Source organism: Lissotriton helveticus, chromosome 11 (genome assembly GCF_964261635.1).
Source record: "Lissotriton helveticus chromosome 11, aLisHel1.1, whole genome shotgun sequence".
NCBI lineage: Eukaryota > Metazoa > Chordata > Amphibia > Caudata > Salamandridae > Lissotriton > Lissotriton helveticus.
Genome location: NC_136072.1, coordinates 601,850,922 through 601,870,611, shown reverse-complemented (window position 1 = coordinate 601,870,611; position 19,690 = coordinate 601,850,922). Strand labels below are relative to the sequence as shown.

The window sequence follows — 19,690 nt, the reverse complement described above, 5'->3', positions numbered from 1 at the left end:
GCTCCACCTTGCGATCTGGCTCCTGAAATCCTAGAATTTGGATATCTTAACCTTCTCCAGACAGCATGAATGTCATAAAAGAAGCTAGACGTCCAACCACTAGAGCATGCTATGCAGCTAAGTGGAAACGCTTTGTAATATATTGTCGTAACAACAATATTAATCCCCTAGACGTGTCTACTCAACATATCATAGGATACTTACTACACCTCCAACGATGTAACTTAGCCTACATGTCTATTAGACTGCATCTTGCTGCCATTGCAGCATATCTTCAAAACAGACAGCATCAATCCCTGTTCAGAGTGCCTGCTATTAAAGCCTTTATGGAAGGCCTTAAGAGAATAACTCCTCCCAGAGTACCACCTTCACCAGTGTGGAATTTGAACATTGTTCTCACACGACTAATGGGACCTCCCTTCGAACCTTTACATAAATGTGAACTACAATTTTTAACATGGAAGGTTGCGTTCCTAGTAGCTATTACTTCTCTACGGAGAGTTAGTGAACTACAAGCACTAACCATTGAAGAACCTTTCTTGCAAATGCATCATAATAAGGTTGTTCTCCGTACTAATCCAAAATTCCTGCCCAAGGTCATTTCTCCCTTCCACCTCAATCAATCTGTGGAACTGCCCGTTTTCTTCTCGCAGCCACAGACAGTAGCAGAAAGAGCTCTTCATACCCTAGATGTCAAAAGAGCATTGCTATACTACATCGAGAGAACACAACCCTTTCGTAAGACCAAACAACTTTTGTGTCTTTCTCACCGCCACACAAGGGTAATCCCATATCAAAATCTGGGATAGCTAGATGGATTATCAAATGCATACAGATTTGCTACCACAAAGCTAAACGTACGTTATCTGTCCCTCCTAAAGCTCACTCTACAAGGAAAATAGGGGCTTCAATGACTTTTTTAGGGAACATTCCCCTAGATGACATCTGCAGAGCAGCTACATGGTCTACACCGCACACATTCACAAAACACTATTGTGTAGATGTGCAAACCAAACAAAAAGCTAATGTGGGCCAGGCTGTTCTCAAAACATTATTTCAAACTACTGCAACAGATAGGGGTGGTCGCCGCTGAGAGTGGGTACTGCTATACCATCTATGCACAGTGTGTAATCTGCAGCTCATATGCCTTGAACGGAAAATGCTACTTACCAGTATGCATCTGTTTTTGGCATGTAGAGCTGCACAGTTACACACGCCTACCCGGCTACCCTTATCTGTTCCAGTATTATCTTAATTAGATACAGCTTACATGGACATCCTTCCTTTTCTTGCAAAGCTCCATCATTTCCCTAATGGCGAAAAACAATCTGAGGATGGAGCCGATGCCTTTGCGCAATGTGCTCCAAAGGAGGAGTCACCTATCTCGTGACTTCCAAAGAACTTTTCAGGACAAAAACAAACAGCAAACATCCGGGCCCAACACTAGGTGGCGATCAATGCACAGTGTGTAACTCTGCAGCTCTACATGCCAAGAACGGATGCATACTGGTAAGTAGCATTTTCCTTCTGCACTGTGATGCATGACTCGGGGTTTATTGTTCTAAAGCCCTTCATAATGAATCATTGCCATTGTTGTCTATGGCCGGATCCACTATAGACCAGTAGACTATAGATTCAGCATCATGGTTTCAGGCGCTGGAGTCTCTGTCCCTGCGTGAGAGCAGCTATCTGTCATTCACAGTCATAGATCCCACCCTTTCCCTTGTGTCACAAAGGAGTGAATGCAAGCCAGTTTTGGTGCCTTGTCCTGGGTAACGGTAAGTGTTAGAATGCTAATCTTCTGTTATATATATTGTTCCGAGACCCCTCGCCACCCTACCCTCCTGTCCCTGGCCCAGTAAGAAGTGGAGCTGCTGCATTTGTTCACCCGCAAAATGGATCCAAAGGACGAGCAGGCCAGGTTCTACTTCCCTGGTGAAGTTGATCCAAATAAATAAGTTAAATGCAAAGTGAGAGAAATGTGCTTGCAGTAGGCAGTTATCTGCTGTTTGACATTAAAACTGGCCCTATCTTCATACTCTTAACAACGTTCTTGCCAAAAACACAGATTGATTTATGAACAATGATTGTTAAAAACATTATGGCAATGCATGCCAGCAATTTAGTTTTACTTAAATGTTTCCTCCCTCAAGAGTTAGCTTTTTAATCATGTTGTGTTTCTTTCTGTACTTTTTTTCTGTGCATACTTTGAGATGTGCAGGTGTTTTTGAGGGGCTTCGATTGAGAGCTCTGACGCTGAAGCCAAGCAGAGTGCCTGTCAGTGGTTTGGCCTCTTTACAGAGCATTCAGAACAATGGTCATCTATTCCAGTTGTAATTACAATTTTGTGAAAATGTGTGTGAAGGGGTGCACATATGGCAAAATATTTACCAGGCAAAAGTTAATAAATTGCTTAAATGTGAGTGAGTGCAGTGTATGTTTGGAAGTGGTGAAGTGAGCAAGATGCACAAAAGTGCATTAGAGGAAGAGTGAAAAGAGGATGCTGAAGAGGAAGGAGAGGTGGTTGAAGATGTGCAGGTGAACAAGATGAGCAGAGAAAAAGGGCATGTATATCGAACATAAAGCGCACATAACTGAAGTCCAAAATCTCTTCCACAGGCTTCAATAATATTGAAATTTCAGAACTGAAACATTTTGAAGGTGAATTATTGATAACAAATCCTTGTTATTAATTTATGTTAAACAGCTAACAGCCATTGACAACGCCAATCATACTGACAGGTTTTAGGTGTAGGTCAGTTGTTGTCTTATATATCTGGATGCAATTGCATCTCAGAGAGAAACCAAAGTAACAGTTGGGTGGCACAGTATGGGAATCACAGAAATGTATTTTACGTGTTCCCTTTTAGAGCCAACAGCCTACTTAAAGACTTGTCTTCACATATTTCTATATGACTGATTACAATCAGTAGCTGTGGGTCCTTCCCGAAGCCTGGTTAGAGTATTTGTTTTTCACAGTTGATGCCGCATGCAGTGGAAGACACTGGTAAAGCCCACTTTAAAAGACTGAAGTTGTCACTTTGTACAATTTGCACATTACAGAAACTGTTGAACATATTAATGCAGTTAGATACATAGAGCAGTTTTTTGTGTGTTTAATAGTTCAAATCTATACATTCCCACTGATTTAAAAGCCTTGCTTTATCACTAAATTAATTTGCTTTAAAATGCACCATTTGTCAATCTTTTTTTCAATATTTTTCTTTGGAGGAGGATCCAGCCTGGACCCCACCTTAGTCCATCAAGCTTGCCACCATCTCTCACTACATAAGTCATACCAAACTTTTACGCTTCACCACTTTCAAATGTCACCAGCCCTACTGTTAAAACAAGTTGTTTGATTCCAAATACCATTGGTTTCAGTGAAATCATTATGTAGCTCAGAAAATAACGAAGTAAAACTGAATTCTTCGTTACTTTCTTTTTTGGCTGAAGCTTGTATGAGTCATTTTAGGGCACAGAAACAGTATTAACAGCACGGTCTAAATCATGCATGTAGTTAAAACGCAAACGTTACCAAGCTTGTCTTTACCATGCATATGCATTTACCATGTATGTAAAGGCGGCAAAGTTATATGCGTGGTTAAGGCAGTCAGTGCTCTAGATTCATAGCAAATGGGCGGGGGTGGAAGGTGTTGGAGACTTCCTGCCCTAATGACAATGGAAGAAACGACTTCGTGAGTAGTTTTTTCTGTTTTCAAGGCTGGGTTTGGGGTACTTTTCAGGTCTGGGTTTTAGGGCTCAGGGCAGGGGGGGGTTAGGGTAGTTCTTAGGGCTGGTGGCCTGTTTTAGGACTTAGGGGCTGGGTTGTTTTTAGGGTTGGGGGCCAGACTTTAGGGCTCAGGGCGGGGGGTTTGGGTTGTAAGCTTTGCCACGCATATACCTTTACCAATTATTCCTTTACAACACAATTCGCTGTAAAAGCATGCGTAGTAAAGATGTGGTTGTGGTAAAGACCGCGTAAAGGCAAGGCATGCAGAGTAATCGCATGCGTGCTTCTGTCATGTAACCTCATTTTAGAGTTGTGATGCTTGTTGAGTTTGATACTGCTCAGTAAAAGTTACAGCTATTAGCATAGCTGCAAAGTAACTAGGTTGCTTTTGGATGGAATGGGGAAGAGGTTGGAGGGAGTGAGGCTGAGAAATGGGTGTTAACATTTAATTTGTCCACTAAACGCTTCATTTTTCTCAAAAGCTTCCAGGCCACTGCTGCAATGTGATCTCGAGGTCAGAATTCACTATGCTCAGAACTTGTCACTTGAGTCTTACCTTGCCAATTGTGTTAAATGTTGTACTCCGTTTTTCCCAGATCTTATGTCCATCCCTCTTGGTTTCAAGAGTGGGCCATAAAAGCTTCTCAAAATCATATAAACTACCAGTTAGATATTTTATTTAGGGTATTTATAGAGCACTGACCTTGCCCAGACGACCATATTAGGAGTAGGGAGGAATAATACATTTGATTACATTGTTCAGATATTGCATACAAACATGATGATTGTGAAATCCCAGAATAGATGCAGTGAGACAAGTCATGTAGATGATACAGATCAAAGACCAGCCGCCTTTTTAGAAGTGTACCAATGACTGGAGAGAGGATGGGTGGCTGCGGCACGTTTATGCACACATTTTGTTTACATTGTGTTTTTGTTTTCTAGCCCGCTTTTTTGCAGAACTGATATTTACAATCATTATTGATGTCTCTTTAGATTCTCAGAAATCTTCAGATATGTTGCAAAAAACAGCCAAGATGATGTGTTCTATGAGGATGATGTTTGGCCTGATGAGGATGAAAATGGGTGAGCAAAATGTGTATCTTAAGCTTTAGCTGAATAAATATGTGCCAGTGTGGAATTGGGAGGACAGCACTGTAGCTGATGTCACTAGAAAATCAACAAATGAACAAGAAACTCCAGTTTTGGAACCCTTGTACTTTTTTCTGATATTCTCTGAAAGCTTCACTTTTATGATACATGAGAACTAATCACAATGTTATGTCTGTTTACAAAACAAACCTTTGACTCCTAGCTGGTCAAAAATGGGGCCATAAGGCTTTCTAGCTCCTGAAATAGCTGGTCATTTTCCAGTTGCCTCAGATTTACATTAACCGACAAAATATTAGATAAATCTGGCTCCAGCAGTGCATGATTTTCCTCTGTACTTCTTTACTTTTTTGTGTTTCTGCTAGTGCTACCTCTGACCACTTAGAATTACCATAGCAGTAAGCATGTATAGCAATTCTGTTAAATATCTTACTTGAGTAAAGGTCTTATCCTGCAGAGAGTAGCCAAACGCTGTAGGTTCCAGTGACGAAAATGGCATTTTTATGATGGAATTGGTTGTCTATTTGTATGTGTAGGTGATGTGCTAAAGGGCCACCAGTGTGCTCTGGTTGGAGTTTAGCAATCGTTATGAGCAAATAAAGTGGAGAGAGTTATAGTTTTAACTTTGCGATGTGTGCAGAGGCTGGTTATGTTTGTATGTCTGTCATCTTGCACTGAGAGGATATGTATATTTGTAGGACTGGAAGGACGAGTGTATTCATATATACCTTTGGACTAACTAGTACCCTAGTATTTCATACATGACACCTGGGATGGTAAGGTTTAATGCTCCGAGGTCTTGTCCTTGTGATTAACCCCAGAGTATAGGAACAGCCATGCCTTCGGGTAGATGCTCGCTGGTTAATAAAACTGAATCGCCTTCATTCAAAAAAGATTAGACACATCAGATTTGAATCATTCAGTTTTGCTTAGTGTTAAGTGATGAATGCCTTTAACCCATGTTCATGGTTCCCTGGGGGGTTTCAATCATGGAATTCTTTACTTTCAGGCAGAAAAACAGCAATTGCACTCTCCTGTTCATGGTATTAGGTTATTGGAGCAGTTATAGCATTCGCTTTCGTGAACCGTGTTACCCTAGGTGGTTTTACTGCATTCTGTAGCTCTTCATGTGCTTTTGTATCTAGTTTAAGGTCAAGTTGGATGCCAGTTTTACCCTAACACCTGCAAAATAAAAAGTTTATTTGGCCCATTTATTTTTATTATTGGCATTGGCAATTACTAGCCTTACTACGTCACGATCTGTGGCTCTGCAGATTTTCTCAAGTCCCATACCCTTTACATTTTCTGATTTCTAAGACTTTGGGTCGGATGCTGGAAAGTTCTTCATCTTGCAATTTCCTCTAAGGTTCCTAAAATATAAAATATCTCCATGCATGTTTTAAATCCCAGAACACAATTTGTTTTATAAATCTTAGTTCTTCTCAAACAAAACAAATAAAAGTAAGCATGCTTAAAAAAACATTTACTGTTGTTTTCCTTTAGCCAAACCATTAAAACAGAACTATATGTCTGAAAAACACTACTTAAAAAAGCATTAACTCCATCACATAAAAATAATAAATGGTGCTACAACATAATACTATACACATAGTAAAAATTCAACACTTCTCCTTTAATAACCTTGGAATACTGCACTATCCAAACATGCCAGTAGGATATCCGTTAGGCATTTTGTTTTTTCCACTCTTTGAGGAAGATCCTGAACATAAATGCACTTGTTTCAAAGTTAATTTTGGCACTAACACCAATTGTTTTGGGGATTTATTCGCCTTAATTTAATGTTAAGGTATGCAGCCTTCATCTTAACACCATTTTCTGAGGGAAAAAAAGTGTGTTCCTGATTTATTTTGGCGGTATTTCAGACCCTGGTTCTTTTGTTTTTTGTAACCACTATGCTGGCTTTTTAAAAAAAAGGGTAATCCTGTGATGGGAAGATGTTAAGGAATGATTTGGACTTCATGAACTCTCACTTCATCAAGGACTGTGGAATTTGTCAGAAAATGCCGTAAAGGAAGTTGAGAGACAGGGAGGGTGCTGGCTCGGGGCTAAGAAAGGAGAAATTTCACCTACTGGGTCCACTTCTGCTTTAAAGAATAGACAGCTTTTCCACCCTCTCTTCTTCCCATGATGTGCATTCACCTCTTCTGAAGGTGAGTGGGCAGAACTTATCATCACTTTGCAACCTTGTTCCTGGTTGATGTTTAGACATTAGAAGTTGAGTCGTATATATGGAGGTATTTGGATGGTGGTGGAGTTCACGGTCTCTCAGAATCTTTCCCCTCTTAAGTGAAGTCATCAATTTAGAAGACCTAGAAAAGGATTGTCCAACCTCCTTCACTACCAGAACTAGCAGATGTGGTGGTTGAAGTCGCATCAGAGGATGATGATCGGTCCCAGCATACTGATGCACCTCTACAGAGAGTCCAACCACCCCGCAGCCTATTCTTCTGCTTTACAAGGAGGATGTCATACCTAGGGATGAACACTGTTGAGGTTCTAGTGAAATATCACCGCCTGAGAGTTCATGGGATACAGGGAAGAGGAGCCAGAAGATCTCAACACAGATGTCATGGTTTTCATCAATATGAGTCACACAGGCCTGATGACGAAGGCAAGGAGGATCTTCCCTTTTTTATTCTGGCTCTACATCCTCTTTATTTGGTTGGTGTGAGATTTTACCAGCTTCTCTGGATTATATACCTTGAGAATCTCGCCGATTGATGATCTTGTCCTATTCCAGGAGCTGTCAGACAGGGCTTCAATGAAATGCCATCTTCAGACAACCACTCTAGACGTAAGCATACCCATTATTTTCGAGACCACCCAAGCAAAATCGTAAGCTTGTCCCGTCTTCCATTGTCTCCTGGAACCCTTGATGGATACCTTCACAAAACCCTTTTTTATTTGGGCAGTGAAAAGGCATATAGAAAAGAAATTCAAACTTGCTTAGTCTGATCCTAGGTTGCTGAAAGAGTTGGTACCAGCTAATACTGTAGTGTTAGTGGCAGCAAAAAACAAGTGTAATGCAGCCAACTCATCTTCGCTTAATCTGCCTTAGAAGAAAAGCAGAAGATGCGATGATAACAGGAGGAAGATCGCCAGATCGCTTGAATCCTTGTTGAAGCCGCCAGTTCTTTAGCTTTGTTAAGCAGCTTGGGCCATTCTATTTGGGGTTCAGTGGCACTAGTCAAAGAATGGAGTTTAATGTCTGATAACATCATCTGACTAGCAAGCAATATTGCTTACCCAGCTACTTCGATATAGTGTCATAGAGCCTGTGTGAGGCTTTATTTTTGGCTCAGATTTTCATCTTTGACCCCATAAGCCTAGCAGAAGGTTACTGTTTAACAGGTATTCTCCTTTTAGTTCTCAAGCAGATGACAAAACTTGTAAAATACATTTAGAGACTGAGATCTAATAAAGTACTACCACAACCCCTTGCTGATAATTGAGTTCTTCAGGAAAAAATTCAAGAAACTATGTTTGGCACATATGGAAGAACTGCGATTGACTATGGAGTCATCTAAAACTTCAGCTCAACATATTCTATTGGTACAAACTACCTTGACTATTCAGCCCTATTTGACCTTTAAATTAAATGGATTTGACAGGTTTGTGCTCATCCGTCTTAGAATGAACACATTCCATCGTCTGGTCACATTCCCCAAAGTTAATGACTGGTCACACTCATCGTCTCCCTGCCCTTGTGATGGAGTTTCCACACAGTCTACATTCCACGTGGTCGTGTGTTGTAGATTTTCCCAGGAATCAAGGAAACAGTGGGTAGTACCAATATTAAAGATCATGGGGTTGCAACAATGTCGCCCAGCTTTCCTGGCAATTCTATACTTGGAAACAGAGTGTTTCGCAAAGAATATGGCTAGATTTTTGAAACTCTGTATAAAACATAGACCAAATCTAGAACAGGAGCACTGAAGTAATTATTGCTATATATTTTAGGACATTCTTTTGTACCTTTATCTAATTGTCATGTTTGACCCAATTCTGAGCTTGTACTTTTGCACCTTGGGAATGGTATGCTTAGCAACCGGTAAATATTAACTATGTTCTCAAATTTATTTATTATAATTCGAAAATGTAATTGGCTTTGTATTTTAATATTGTTTTAAATTATGAACTTTTATGGTTTTTGTACTTTTAAAAACCGAATAAAGGAAATTTGATTGACAGACCTTGAAGTTAGTGGGGTTAGAAAAGAGTAACAAATTCTCTCGCATTTAGTTTAGATCTGTCTCAAGGATGACCCCAACAAAAAAAAAAAAAAAATGACTCCTTCATTCAACCACCACTGATGAGCACCCTTGTTAGCTGAAGTATTTCAACTACTTTCTGGCATGGCAGGATATTACGAAAGATTTGGATGCCTAGTATTGTGGAGAATGGGTAGAAACGTATACTTTCTGATGCCTCTTAACTGCAGGTTCCTCACCCGTTGAATATTCACAGGCGCCAGACTCAAAACGGAAATTTTTAAAGCAGTGCTTCTGTGCACCATTACCTGGTGCCTGGTGACTCTGTGTCCATGTCATTCTGCTATTGAAGCGACAAGCAGAGCCATATATAAGCTTCTCTGGGTGCTCTGACATCAGTTCTTCCCTTCTGCGCCTTCAGATGTGAATCTGGAGCTTCGCTCCCATTTTCTTCACTTGTGAAGAGATATTTTTTCTCAACTAAAATGTTTCCAGTGTGCAGGGGATGTTAAACCTAAATATGGCAGGGTTTAAGCCTTGTATGGACTGTCGCAAATGAATTTCTAGGACAGATCCCAACATGGTCTACCTCTGCTGGCTGGGTTTGTCATACAGGGTTTGTCACACAGCACTAAGGCCAAGGACAATAGATGACTCTAAAAGCCGTTCGAGATGGAGGGGTTACACTCTACGTGGCAAAGCACAGGAAAGCTCAGCACCCGTTCCATTGCAAGTCGAAGTCAAGAGTGCGAACCTGATCCTACTCGCACCTGAAGCCATATCCGAGGTCGAATTCTTTGCGTAGGTCAAAGAAAAAGCATAAGTCTAAGTGTGACTCAGCCCCTTCCTCCCCCCTCTACAGAATGTACAAGGTTGTCACTGTGCCTTTTAATCTTCATCTGAGGAAGCAATATTGTCTCTGTTCCTGTCTGTGACCTCCACAGCAAGTAGAAGTATTTTTGAGAGGCCTTTCTGTGCATATTTGATTCAGAAAAGGGGGTGGTGATGAACTAATGAGCTAAATAACGGTGATGGATCAAGCCCTGATCTTTGGACTGGGTAAGAGTGGTCTGCTTAATTCAGACACTCTGTTCATCACCACCCCCTTTTCTGAATCATTTTGTCCACCATAAGCGTGGAAGGGTATACTCAGACATGAGTCCCTTGCTCACTGCTCCATCAGGATTCAAGCAAGCCGGGCCGACGACGCCTGGAATGGCAGAAACCGGTCCCCGGAAGCTTGTCTCCTTTCTGGTGAAGAATTGGCTTGGTAGTTTGGTCTGCCCTGTTCCCATGATGCACTGGGCCAGGGACAGACTAATTTGCATATAGCCAGGTTCTGAGCTGGGATGGGGCAGTGAGCTAAATAACGGTGATGGATCAAGCCCTGATCTTTGGACTGGGTAAGAGTGGTCTGCTTAATTCAGACACTCTGTTCATCACCACCCCCTTTTCTGAATCATTTTGTCCACCATAAGCGTGGAAGGGTATACTCAGACATGAGTCCCTTGCTCACTGCTCCATCAGGATTCAAGCAAGCCGGGCCGACGACGCCTGGAATGGCAGAAACCGGTCCCCGGAAGCTTGTCTCCTTTCTGGTGAAGAATTGGCTTGGTAGTTTGGTCTGCCCTGTTCCCATGATGCACTGGGCCAGGGACAGACTAATTTGCATATAGCCAGGTTCTGAGCTGGGATGGGGCAGTGAGCTAAATAACGGTGATGGATCAAGCCCTGATCTTTGGACTGGGTAAGAGTGGTCTGCTTAATTCAGACACTCTGTTCATCACCACCCCCTTTTCTGAATCATTTTGTCCACCATAAGCGTGGAAGGGTATACTCAGACATGAGTCCCTTGCTCACTGCTCCATCAGGATTCAAGCAAGCCGGGCCGACGACGCCTGGAATGGCAGAAACCGGTCCCCGGAAGCTTGTCTCCTTTCTGGTGAAGAATTGGCTTGGTAGTTTGGTCTGCCCTGTTCCCATGATGCACTGGGCCAGGGACAGATTAATTTGCATATAGCCAGGTTCTGAGCTGGGATGGGGCAGTGAGCTAAATAACGGTGATGGATCAAGCCCTGATCTTTGGACTGGGTAAGAGTGGTCTGCTTAATTCAGACACTCTGTTCATCACCACCCCCTTTTCTGAATCATTTTGTCCACCATAAGCGTGGAAGGGTATACTCAGACATGAGTCCCTTGCTCACTGCTCCATCAGGATTCAAGCAAGCCGGGCCGACGACGCCTGGAATGGCAGAAACCGGTCCCCGGAAGCTTGTCTCCTTTCTGGTGAAGAATTGGCTTGGTAGTTTGGTCTGCCCTGTTCCCATGATGCACTGGGCCAGGGACAGACTAATTTGCATATAGCCAGGTTCTGAGCTGGGATGGGGCAGTGAACTAAATAACGGTGATGGATCAAGCCCTGATCTTTGGACTGGGTAAGAGTGGTCTGCTTAATTCAGACACTCTGTTCATCCACCACCCCACCCCCTTTTCTGAATCTTTCTGTGCATATTTGGCATGCTTCCAGTTCCCTCTGCCTTGCGTACAGGTCCCAAGGATTCTCAAGGTCATCAGTCAGGTTACTGTTGGCTTTGTTCGCCCTCTGCACTATCTGGAACCCTTGAACCTGCCCCGGTTTCGATACGTCTGGCTCGGTGCCACAATCTGCACCAACCCCTCAATTATCGACCATAGGACTGGTACTGTAGACCCTGGAGGAGGACTTGCAACCTCTCATTCCGCCTGACTCCAAACCGGCATCAGCTCAACCGCAGCCAAGGCTGTGCCCAGAACATGCTATACCTTAGCCTATTGTAAACATGTGGTACTCTAACACTATCAGGCTACCATGCGGCTGTGCAAATACTTTGTACCAACTTTTTGGCTTGGACTCTGATCAGAGCCAGCCTTATTGAGATGACGAAGGAGGGATGGGGAAGAGTGTACCCCACCTTATGGTGCTGATGACTGGTATGTGGACTTGTAGGAGGCCAGTGGACCGACCACATCACCCGATACTAGACTAGTTTCTCCCCCTCAATGATCGACTGAGGAGAGTACTTCTTTCAGAACAATAATTCACAGGGCTACTGAGGTCCTGGATCTCCACTTCCCCACTATAGAGGTCAAAACATTTCTCCAGGCCTCAACCAAACCTCTTTTGCTACTTAATGGGACCTGATTAATTGGGCATGCAGGGTAAGCCATGTTTTGTCCCCCCAGTTAACTGTCTAGTCGCCCACTGACATAAGACTTATCCAGGGGATCCTTATTTTTGATCCAGGACCCATTGCCTGAAAGCTATGTGGAATAGGCATTCACCACTAAACGGAACACAAATGCCTTTCTAACCACTCCCTCAGTAGGTAGTAGAATTGAGTTGATAGCTTTGGCAAACACATGTCTTTTCCTGAGATAGTGTAACACAAACTGTCTCCTAGGCCGTTATACCCCTGTGCGGTGGCATGTGGTGGGTAACATTCAGCCTTCAGTCCCAGAAGAACTGCAAACTTAACTGGCCCAGATTATTCACAACGCTCAGGATGTGGTCAAATTATTATCCGCTTGGGCAGCACCTACTGTCTTGGCAGGGCCATGGGAACTATAGTGGTGCTTTGGCACCATGCAAAGCCTGAGTTCTGAGGGCTTCACTAAGGATGTCTAGGCATCTCAAATGGACATGATGTTCGAAGGCTCCGCCTATTCAGCGAATGCGGACTCTGCCCTGGAGTGATTTGAGGGAAGCTGAGCAGCAGCATGCTCTCTGAGCCTTTCTGCTCCAGTCTGGATACAACCACAGGTTTCCTGCCTTTTCAGGTATATGCCTCGGGCTTGGCATATAGACCATGTCAGCCCCACCCTCATAGCAGGTTGCCCAGCCCTTTTCCTGTTGAGGCTGTGGATCTGGCTGGCAGTGGCCTAACCATCAGGGGCAGTTTACCGCCCAGTCCTCTGACAGTCTTACACCGGAGTCTGCCGGCGTAAATTGAACAGCAGTATTTGCATTTTTTTGATCTCCCATCCAAGGTCTTTAATGTCGTCTTGGCGACCAGACGCCCTTCCACTATATCTGTATATGAAGTGTGCTGGGATCAAATTTGTGACCTGGTGTGACACCTGACAATTAGACCTGATGCCGGCAAACTTGTTGAATTTGTTGTTTGTTTTGGGCTCAGCAAGGCTTTGTTAAGGTTATCTATTGGCTCTGTCAGCCTTTTTACATTTGCCAGACCAGCCGTCATTGTTTAAATCACCAGTTGTGATGCATTTTATAAAAGGTTTGTAGCATATGTTTCAGCCAACCACTTTTGTGATGCTACAGCAGGACTTGAATTGAGTCCTCACTTTTCTCATGTGCTTCCCTTTTGATCCCATGCACAGTTGCTGGATACATCTGCTTGCCTTGAAGATAGCTTTTCTGAAAGTGATCACATCTGTATGCTGGGTTTAATGAACTGTAAGTCATCTTGGTCCAGCCTCCTTATACCACCTTTTTCCCAGAGAAACTGGTGCTCAGGACCTGGGCAGCAAATTTCCCAACGGTGGTGATGATTTTTCACATTAGTCTCGCCATTAGGCTTCTGGTCTTCTTTGCTCTGCCTCATCTGTCAAAGGAGGAAGTGAGACTCCATCGGTTGGACCCCAAGAGAGTGCTCATCTTTTAGATTGATCAGACGAAAGAATATGGAGAGAAAGATTAGCTCTTTGTGGGGTTTACAGGGGTGAAGAAAGGGAAGGAGTTGCATAAGCAGACCATCTCCCAAAAGGCAGCCCTCTGCATTACAATCTGATATATATTGGCTAAGAAGCAGCCCCCAGGAGGTCTCAGAGCTTGCTTCAACAGAGCGAAGGCTACTAACACTGTGTTGGCACGCTGGATGCCTGTCCTTGATATCTGTCCGGTAGCTACTTGAGCATCAGTGCACACATTCATGAAACAAAACTGCATGGATAGTCCGGTCCATCGAGATGGGCATTTTGTCTGCTCAGTCCTACAGGACTTTAGTCTGAGCCAGTCCACAGACCCACCACCTTGGGAGGTATTGCCATGGTATCTATTTAAAAGTTTAGAAGTATCTATCAGAATAACAAGTTACGTATCTTCTGTAATGATCTTTCTGATGGATACTTCAACTGCTGATTTCTTACCTCGCCGCGGACCACCTCATTTTGTGGCATGGTCTCTTCCATCTAAAAAGATCCCAATATAAAAATCCACAAACTGGTTCTTTCATTTGCCGAACTCTCCGTACCTGAGGGAGCGGAAGACTTCCTGAAAGAAATTGACTGCTACACTCATGGATGGCACTTATATGAGGCTTTGCCCGTCCCTTTCAGAGAGTAACAACGTGGGTGTGGAATCACGCAGTGCCACCTATCAGAGCGCAGGAGCACCACTTTCAAATTTTCCTCATCCAGTCTGACACTGGGGGATATTCAAAAGGTGTGGAATCTGCAGTTAGATAGAATATCCACCAGAAAGAGCATTACCGATGTTAAAGAACTTGTTTTTCCAGTTCTCGCTCTCACATTCCACCAACGGTTGAAGTCCTGCGATGTTTTACTGTCTGGTTGAGGAACCTGCAAGAAAGGTGTGATAGAACCAGTGCTGAAATGTCCGTGGAACAAAGGAGCCTATTTGCATTACTTTCCTGTCAAGAAGAAAGGTCCCAAAAAGATTTCTGTCCCATTCTGGTTTAAAAAAAAAAAGCAAACCAATGGAGGAAAAATAAATTTCAGGACGCTGGTTCTTCAGATAATTTTTTTTAATTTTGTTTTTATTAGTTCATAACCCAGTTCACATCAATGCACAGAACATGATAGATAACATACAAGAGTCAATAAATCTGCAACAACTGTTGACACACTGCGCAGCAGCAACGGTACATCGCAGTAAGGAGGAAAAGACAGGTTAGTACACTCTAGAACATCAATATTGCAGTCTGTGGGACCCAATAGTCTATGTGATATACAAACTGACATGATCTTTTTAATGAAATACACAAAGTACTTGTGGTATCTTGGTGTGCACAATCCAACATACTATCATTCATTGTCCGTGCTGTTGTCTTGTTTTGCCACTAAATATTGCGCATATGGACCCCAGAAACATTTTGGACGACTTTACGGAGGCAGCAGCTCATTATAAACATCAGACTGGGTGTCACAGTATAGCATATCCTGCTCTCATTCTGTCACAGTTAGTATTGGACCACGCATCCAGTGCATCGCGATCCTGCACTTAGCTAATAGTAGACCCATAGAGACTAATTTCCTGATCTTATTAATAGGTTTTGTGTATCCCAAAAGCGCGAGTAGGGGGTCAGGGGAGAGGGATTGATCCGCGATAGCATTTAATGTATGAAAAGTTTTCTTCCAAAATTCAGCAACTGGTGGGCATGCCCATGCCACATGCAAAAAATCTGCCCACACCATTCACAGCAGTCAGGTTCCCTGAGCCCATATCGAAATAATCTCCTTGGCTTGTAGTATACCCTATTGAGATACTTGAAATTGACCAGTCTGCGCCTTCCATTAAGTGAGATCTTTTGCGTAGCTTCACAGCAGCAACGCCAGATGTCATCAGTAAGGGCTACTCCAATATCATATTGCCACTCCAGCCTAGCTTTGGTGTATTGTGTATGCTGAAAGGCTTGTGAAGTGGCATAAACTTTCGAGATTAGCTTGACGGGGGATGCTGACCGCAATAGTAGAGAGGGCAGGCAACTCCGGGGATTCTTGTAGCTCCTCTCCAAGCAACGCCCTTAATGCATGACGGATTCTAAAAAAGTGAAATTATGTTAGAGGGGTAAGGCCGTGTATGCCCACCGCTGCCTCCTCCCATGTGCATTCTCTTCCCTCCTCATAGAAATCGCCCATCACATGTATCCGGAGGGCTCTCAGTGAGCAGAGTGCACCTTTTTCGGTACTTATACTAAGCCAGTGGCACCATTCCACAGGCATAAGCGGGGAGTACAACAAGGCACGGTTTGTTTTCGTAGCAAGATGTGCCAGGTGTGTACAGTAGAGTTAACTGAGTCCAGCAAGCTGCAACGCCTAATAGGTGCTTGAGACAGACAGCGCGGGAGGTCAGGGCTTGCAGCTACCTTCTCTATTTGGAGGTGGGGTAGATTGTGCGGACTATGGATCCAATTGTGAGCATGCAAGATTTGTGCCACCCTGTAGTAAAGTTCCAGATCAGGTGCCCCCAAGCCTCCCGCAGAGTAGGGCAGAGTTAGGTTATATCTAGTTAGACACGCAGAGTTTTACCAGCCAAAGCTAATTTACCCATCAGGGTTCGTAACATTTTAAAAATGTGTTGGGGTACAACCACAGGGATATTAACGAAGAGAAAAAGGAATCTGGGAAGTATTTTCATTAGGGATGCGCGACTCACCAGTAAGAGAGGAAGACAAATCCACCTTTCTATATCTTCCTCCAATTTAGGGATGGCCCTGCCATAATTTGCCCTAAGTACTTGTTCCACATCAGAGTGGACTTGTATGCCCAGATACCCAACCAGATCTGATGTCCATTGAAGGGGATAGTCTAAGTCCGTCTGCATTGTGACACGGGTTAACTGAAAGATTATAGATTTATCCGGGTTGATTTTAAGGCCCGAGATGCCGCCATATCTCAACACCTCTCGTATCCCTGGGGAGAGATTAGTGTCTGGATCCTGTATATGTAGCATATCGTCCCCATAAGTAGAGACAATGAGATTGTAGTTGGGGAAACGTATGCCTCTATTGCCGTGATACTCACGAGTAGGGGCTCTGCTGCCATGGCATACAGTAATGACGATAAGGGCCATCCTGGTCTTATGCCTCTAGATATCTGAATGGGGGAGGAGTCAGCATCCCCTAAGGGCACTCCTGCTGTGGGAGAGTTATAAAGAACCAAGATTAATTTTTTTAAGATTTTGCCAACTCCCAAGCGCCCTAGCACCACCATCATGAATTTCCACTCAACCGATTCAGAGGCTTTTTCAGCGTCTAAAAACACTGCTGCCACCTTGACATTTGGTTTAACTTGTTGTAAAGCTCCAAAAACAGTTCTCAGATTATATGATAGCGTGCGGCCAGGCACAAAGCCCGCTTGTTCTCAGCCTACCAAAATGGGCAGGAGAGGGGTCAGTCTGTTGGCCAATGTTTTAGCAAACATTTTAGTGTCAACATTTATCAACGATATCAACGATCAAGGCTCCCCAAGACTAGCACTCTTGGGGAGCCTTGCCAGGTTTTAATGTGGTTACAATCTGAAAGAGACACGTTAGTGATAGATTTCTTACCTTAGAATATCTCCAGGCGTCAGACTGGATCCAGAAAGTTTTGCTTAGCAGTTCCTTTGCGCGTCAGTAGGGGGCGTCCTGCGGCTCCGTGTCCGTCACTGGCGTCGTCAGCGCCTAGATGACGTCACGGAGAGTACTTAGGCGCCACCCATGTTCACTGATGTCAGTTCTGTACACGACTTTCCATGCCAGGAACGCAGAGTCATGCAAGATACTGACCATTGGTGCAGAAAACTAGGGCCCTAAAGGGGATGACCTTAACCCTAGTAATCAGTTCGCAGAACGGGGAGGATGGGTGGGGCGGTAAGGAATCTATCACTAACTAATGTCTCTTACAGATATATAGTAGTTACTTGTGCATCTGAAAGAGACACGTTAGTGATAGATTCCTTACCTTAGAATAAATACCCCAGCAATACCAGCCCCAGTGGTGGGTCTGCAAACAAAATGACACCAGGAAGTCATGGAGAACAGAACGGCAGTAGTGCTTGGTAAACGTGTGCAGCGAGGCCCACGTAGCTGCCTAACAAATGTCCTGCAAGGGAACGCCGCATCCCAAGGCAGTAAAGGCTGTATTTGCCCTGATTGAATGGGCACGCAACCCCACTGGAGGCTCCTTCTTGGCCAAGGAGTTACATGCTTTGATACACAGAACGACCCACCGGTAAATGGTCAGTTTGTGCACAGTCTGGCCTTTTTTGGCGCCCACGTAACCAACAAAGAGCTGATCATCCACCCGGAACTGTTGTGCAGATAGAAAGCAAGCGCATGTTTTGGGTCCAGACGGTGGTGCTTCTCCTCTTCCCTGGAAGGATGCGGAGGCGGAAAGAAGGTGGGCAAAGTGATGGTCTGCCCGATGTGGAAGGGCGTGACAACCTTTGGCAAGAAAGAAGGACGAGTCCTAAAACCACCTTGTCTGGATGAACAGAAAGGAAAGAAGGTTTAGAAGGAAGAGCCTGGAGCTCACTCACTCTTCTGACAGAGGTGATAGCTACCTCTTTAGAGTAAGACAACGTAAAGGACAGTTATGAAGAGGCTCAAAAGGAGCGCACATTAGAAAGGTCAAGACAAGATTTAAGTTCCATTGAGGCATTATGAAAGGCACTGAACGGGAACGTGTGTGTAATTAACAACCAGGGTCTTGAAAAGAGAAGGCTGATCAGGAAGCCTGACACTTGGAGATATTCTAAGTTAAGGAATTTATCATTAACTAATGTCTCTTACAGATATATCGTTACACAAGTAGTAACTTGTGCATCAGTGCCTCACGCATGGAGGGGGGCATTATGCCAGTCTCCCCCATTTTCTGGAACAGGGTGCTCAAGTGTGGAACCAGCAATTCCTTGAAGGCCTTGTAGAATGAGACAGTGAGCCCATCTTGGCCTGTGCACTCCCATCACGCATGGAGTTAAGTGCCATACGGATTTCAACAGCGTCAAGGGGCCTCATGAGGTACTCTCTATGACTATCCGTTAACCAGAGTAGTTGTATATATTACAAATAATCCACTATGTTCTCTTCATCTGGGGTAACTTTTGAGCTATACAGGTCCTGGTAGTATCTGCTGAATCTGTTCACTATGTCCGCCTGCTCTTAGTACAGTGCCCCCCTCATCTATCTACTCGTTAATGACTCCAGACTCACACCGACGGCGAGCAATTGCTGCTAGTACTGAGCCCAGCCTGTCTCCTTGGCCGTAGGTTCTGGCCATTGCATATTTGCCCATGTGTTTAATTTCGCTATCTGCTTCCTTGTGGTACTCTACTAGTGTTGTTTTCAGTTGTTCTAAAATCTGGGGGTCATTCCTGTTCAGAGCCTCTCTCCAGGGCACCCAATCGATCCTCTAATGAAGCGAGCCTACCCCTAGTAACGGAGTACCCCAGAATGTTTATTCATGGCAACCCCCCTTATGAACATTTTAAATGTCTCCCATCACGCGGCAAAGCACTCAACTGACCCAATTTTAGTTAAAAAAATTCAGTAATAAAATATCGTGTCTCGTAGGGAGTAAGGAGGGAATATCCACAGGAATGGAGGAGGGCCCCGTGGGGGAATTTCAACCGCTAACCGTATGGGGGAGTGGTCTGAAAGGAGCGAACTAACACTGTGGAGTCCCGCACCCTGGGCACTAGCGCCTCCGATATTAACCAGTAATCTATTCTAGTGTGTGTGTCGTGGTTATCTGGTTCTCAAAACGTCAGCCAGATGCAATTGTAGTGCTATGTCAGCAATACCCTTGGCAGCTGCAGATGGCCGCCCAAGAGGACCCTTCGATCGGTCAAGCGCAGGATCTATACGCAATTAAAATCCCACCCCAGAGTAGTG

General features: G+C 44.0%; 1 protein-coding gene across 2 annotated transcripts in view; it reads left to right on the top strand.

The window, feature by feature from the left end:
* XRN1 (5'-3' exoribonuclease 1) overlaps positions 1 to 19,690 on the top strand; it is a 1,049,234-nt gene that overhangs the window by 442,081 nt on the left and 587,463 nt on the right. For both annotated transcript variants that reach the window (XM_078666417.1, XM_078666416.1), the window contains exon 26: positions 4,730 to 4,819. In XM_078666417.1, the coding sequence (XP_078522543.1) occupies positions 4,730 to 4,819 (90 nt within the window). The remainder of the gene's footprint in view (positions 1 to 4,729; positions 4,820 to 19,690) is intronic.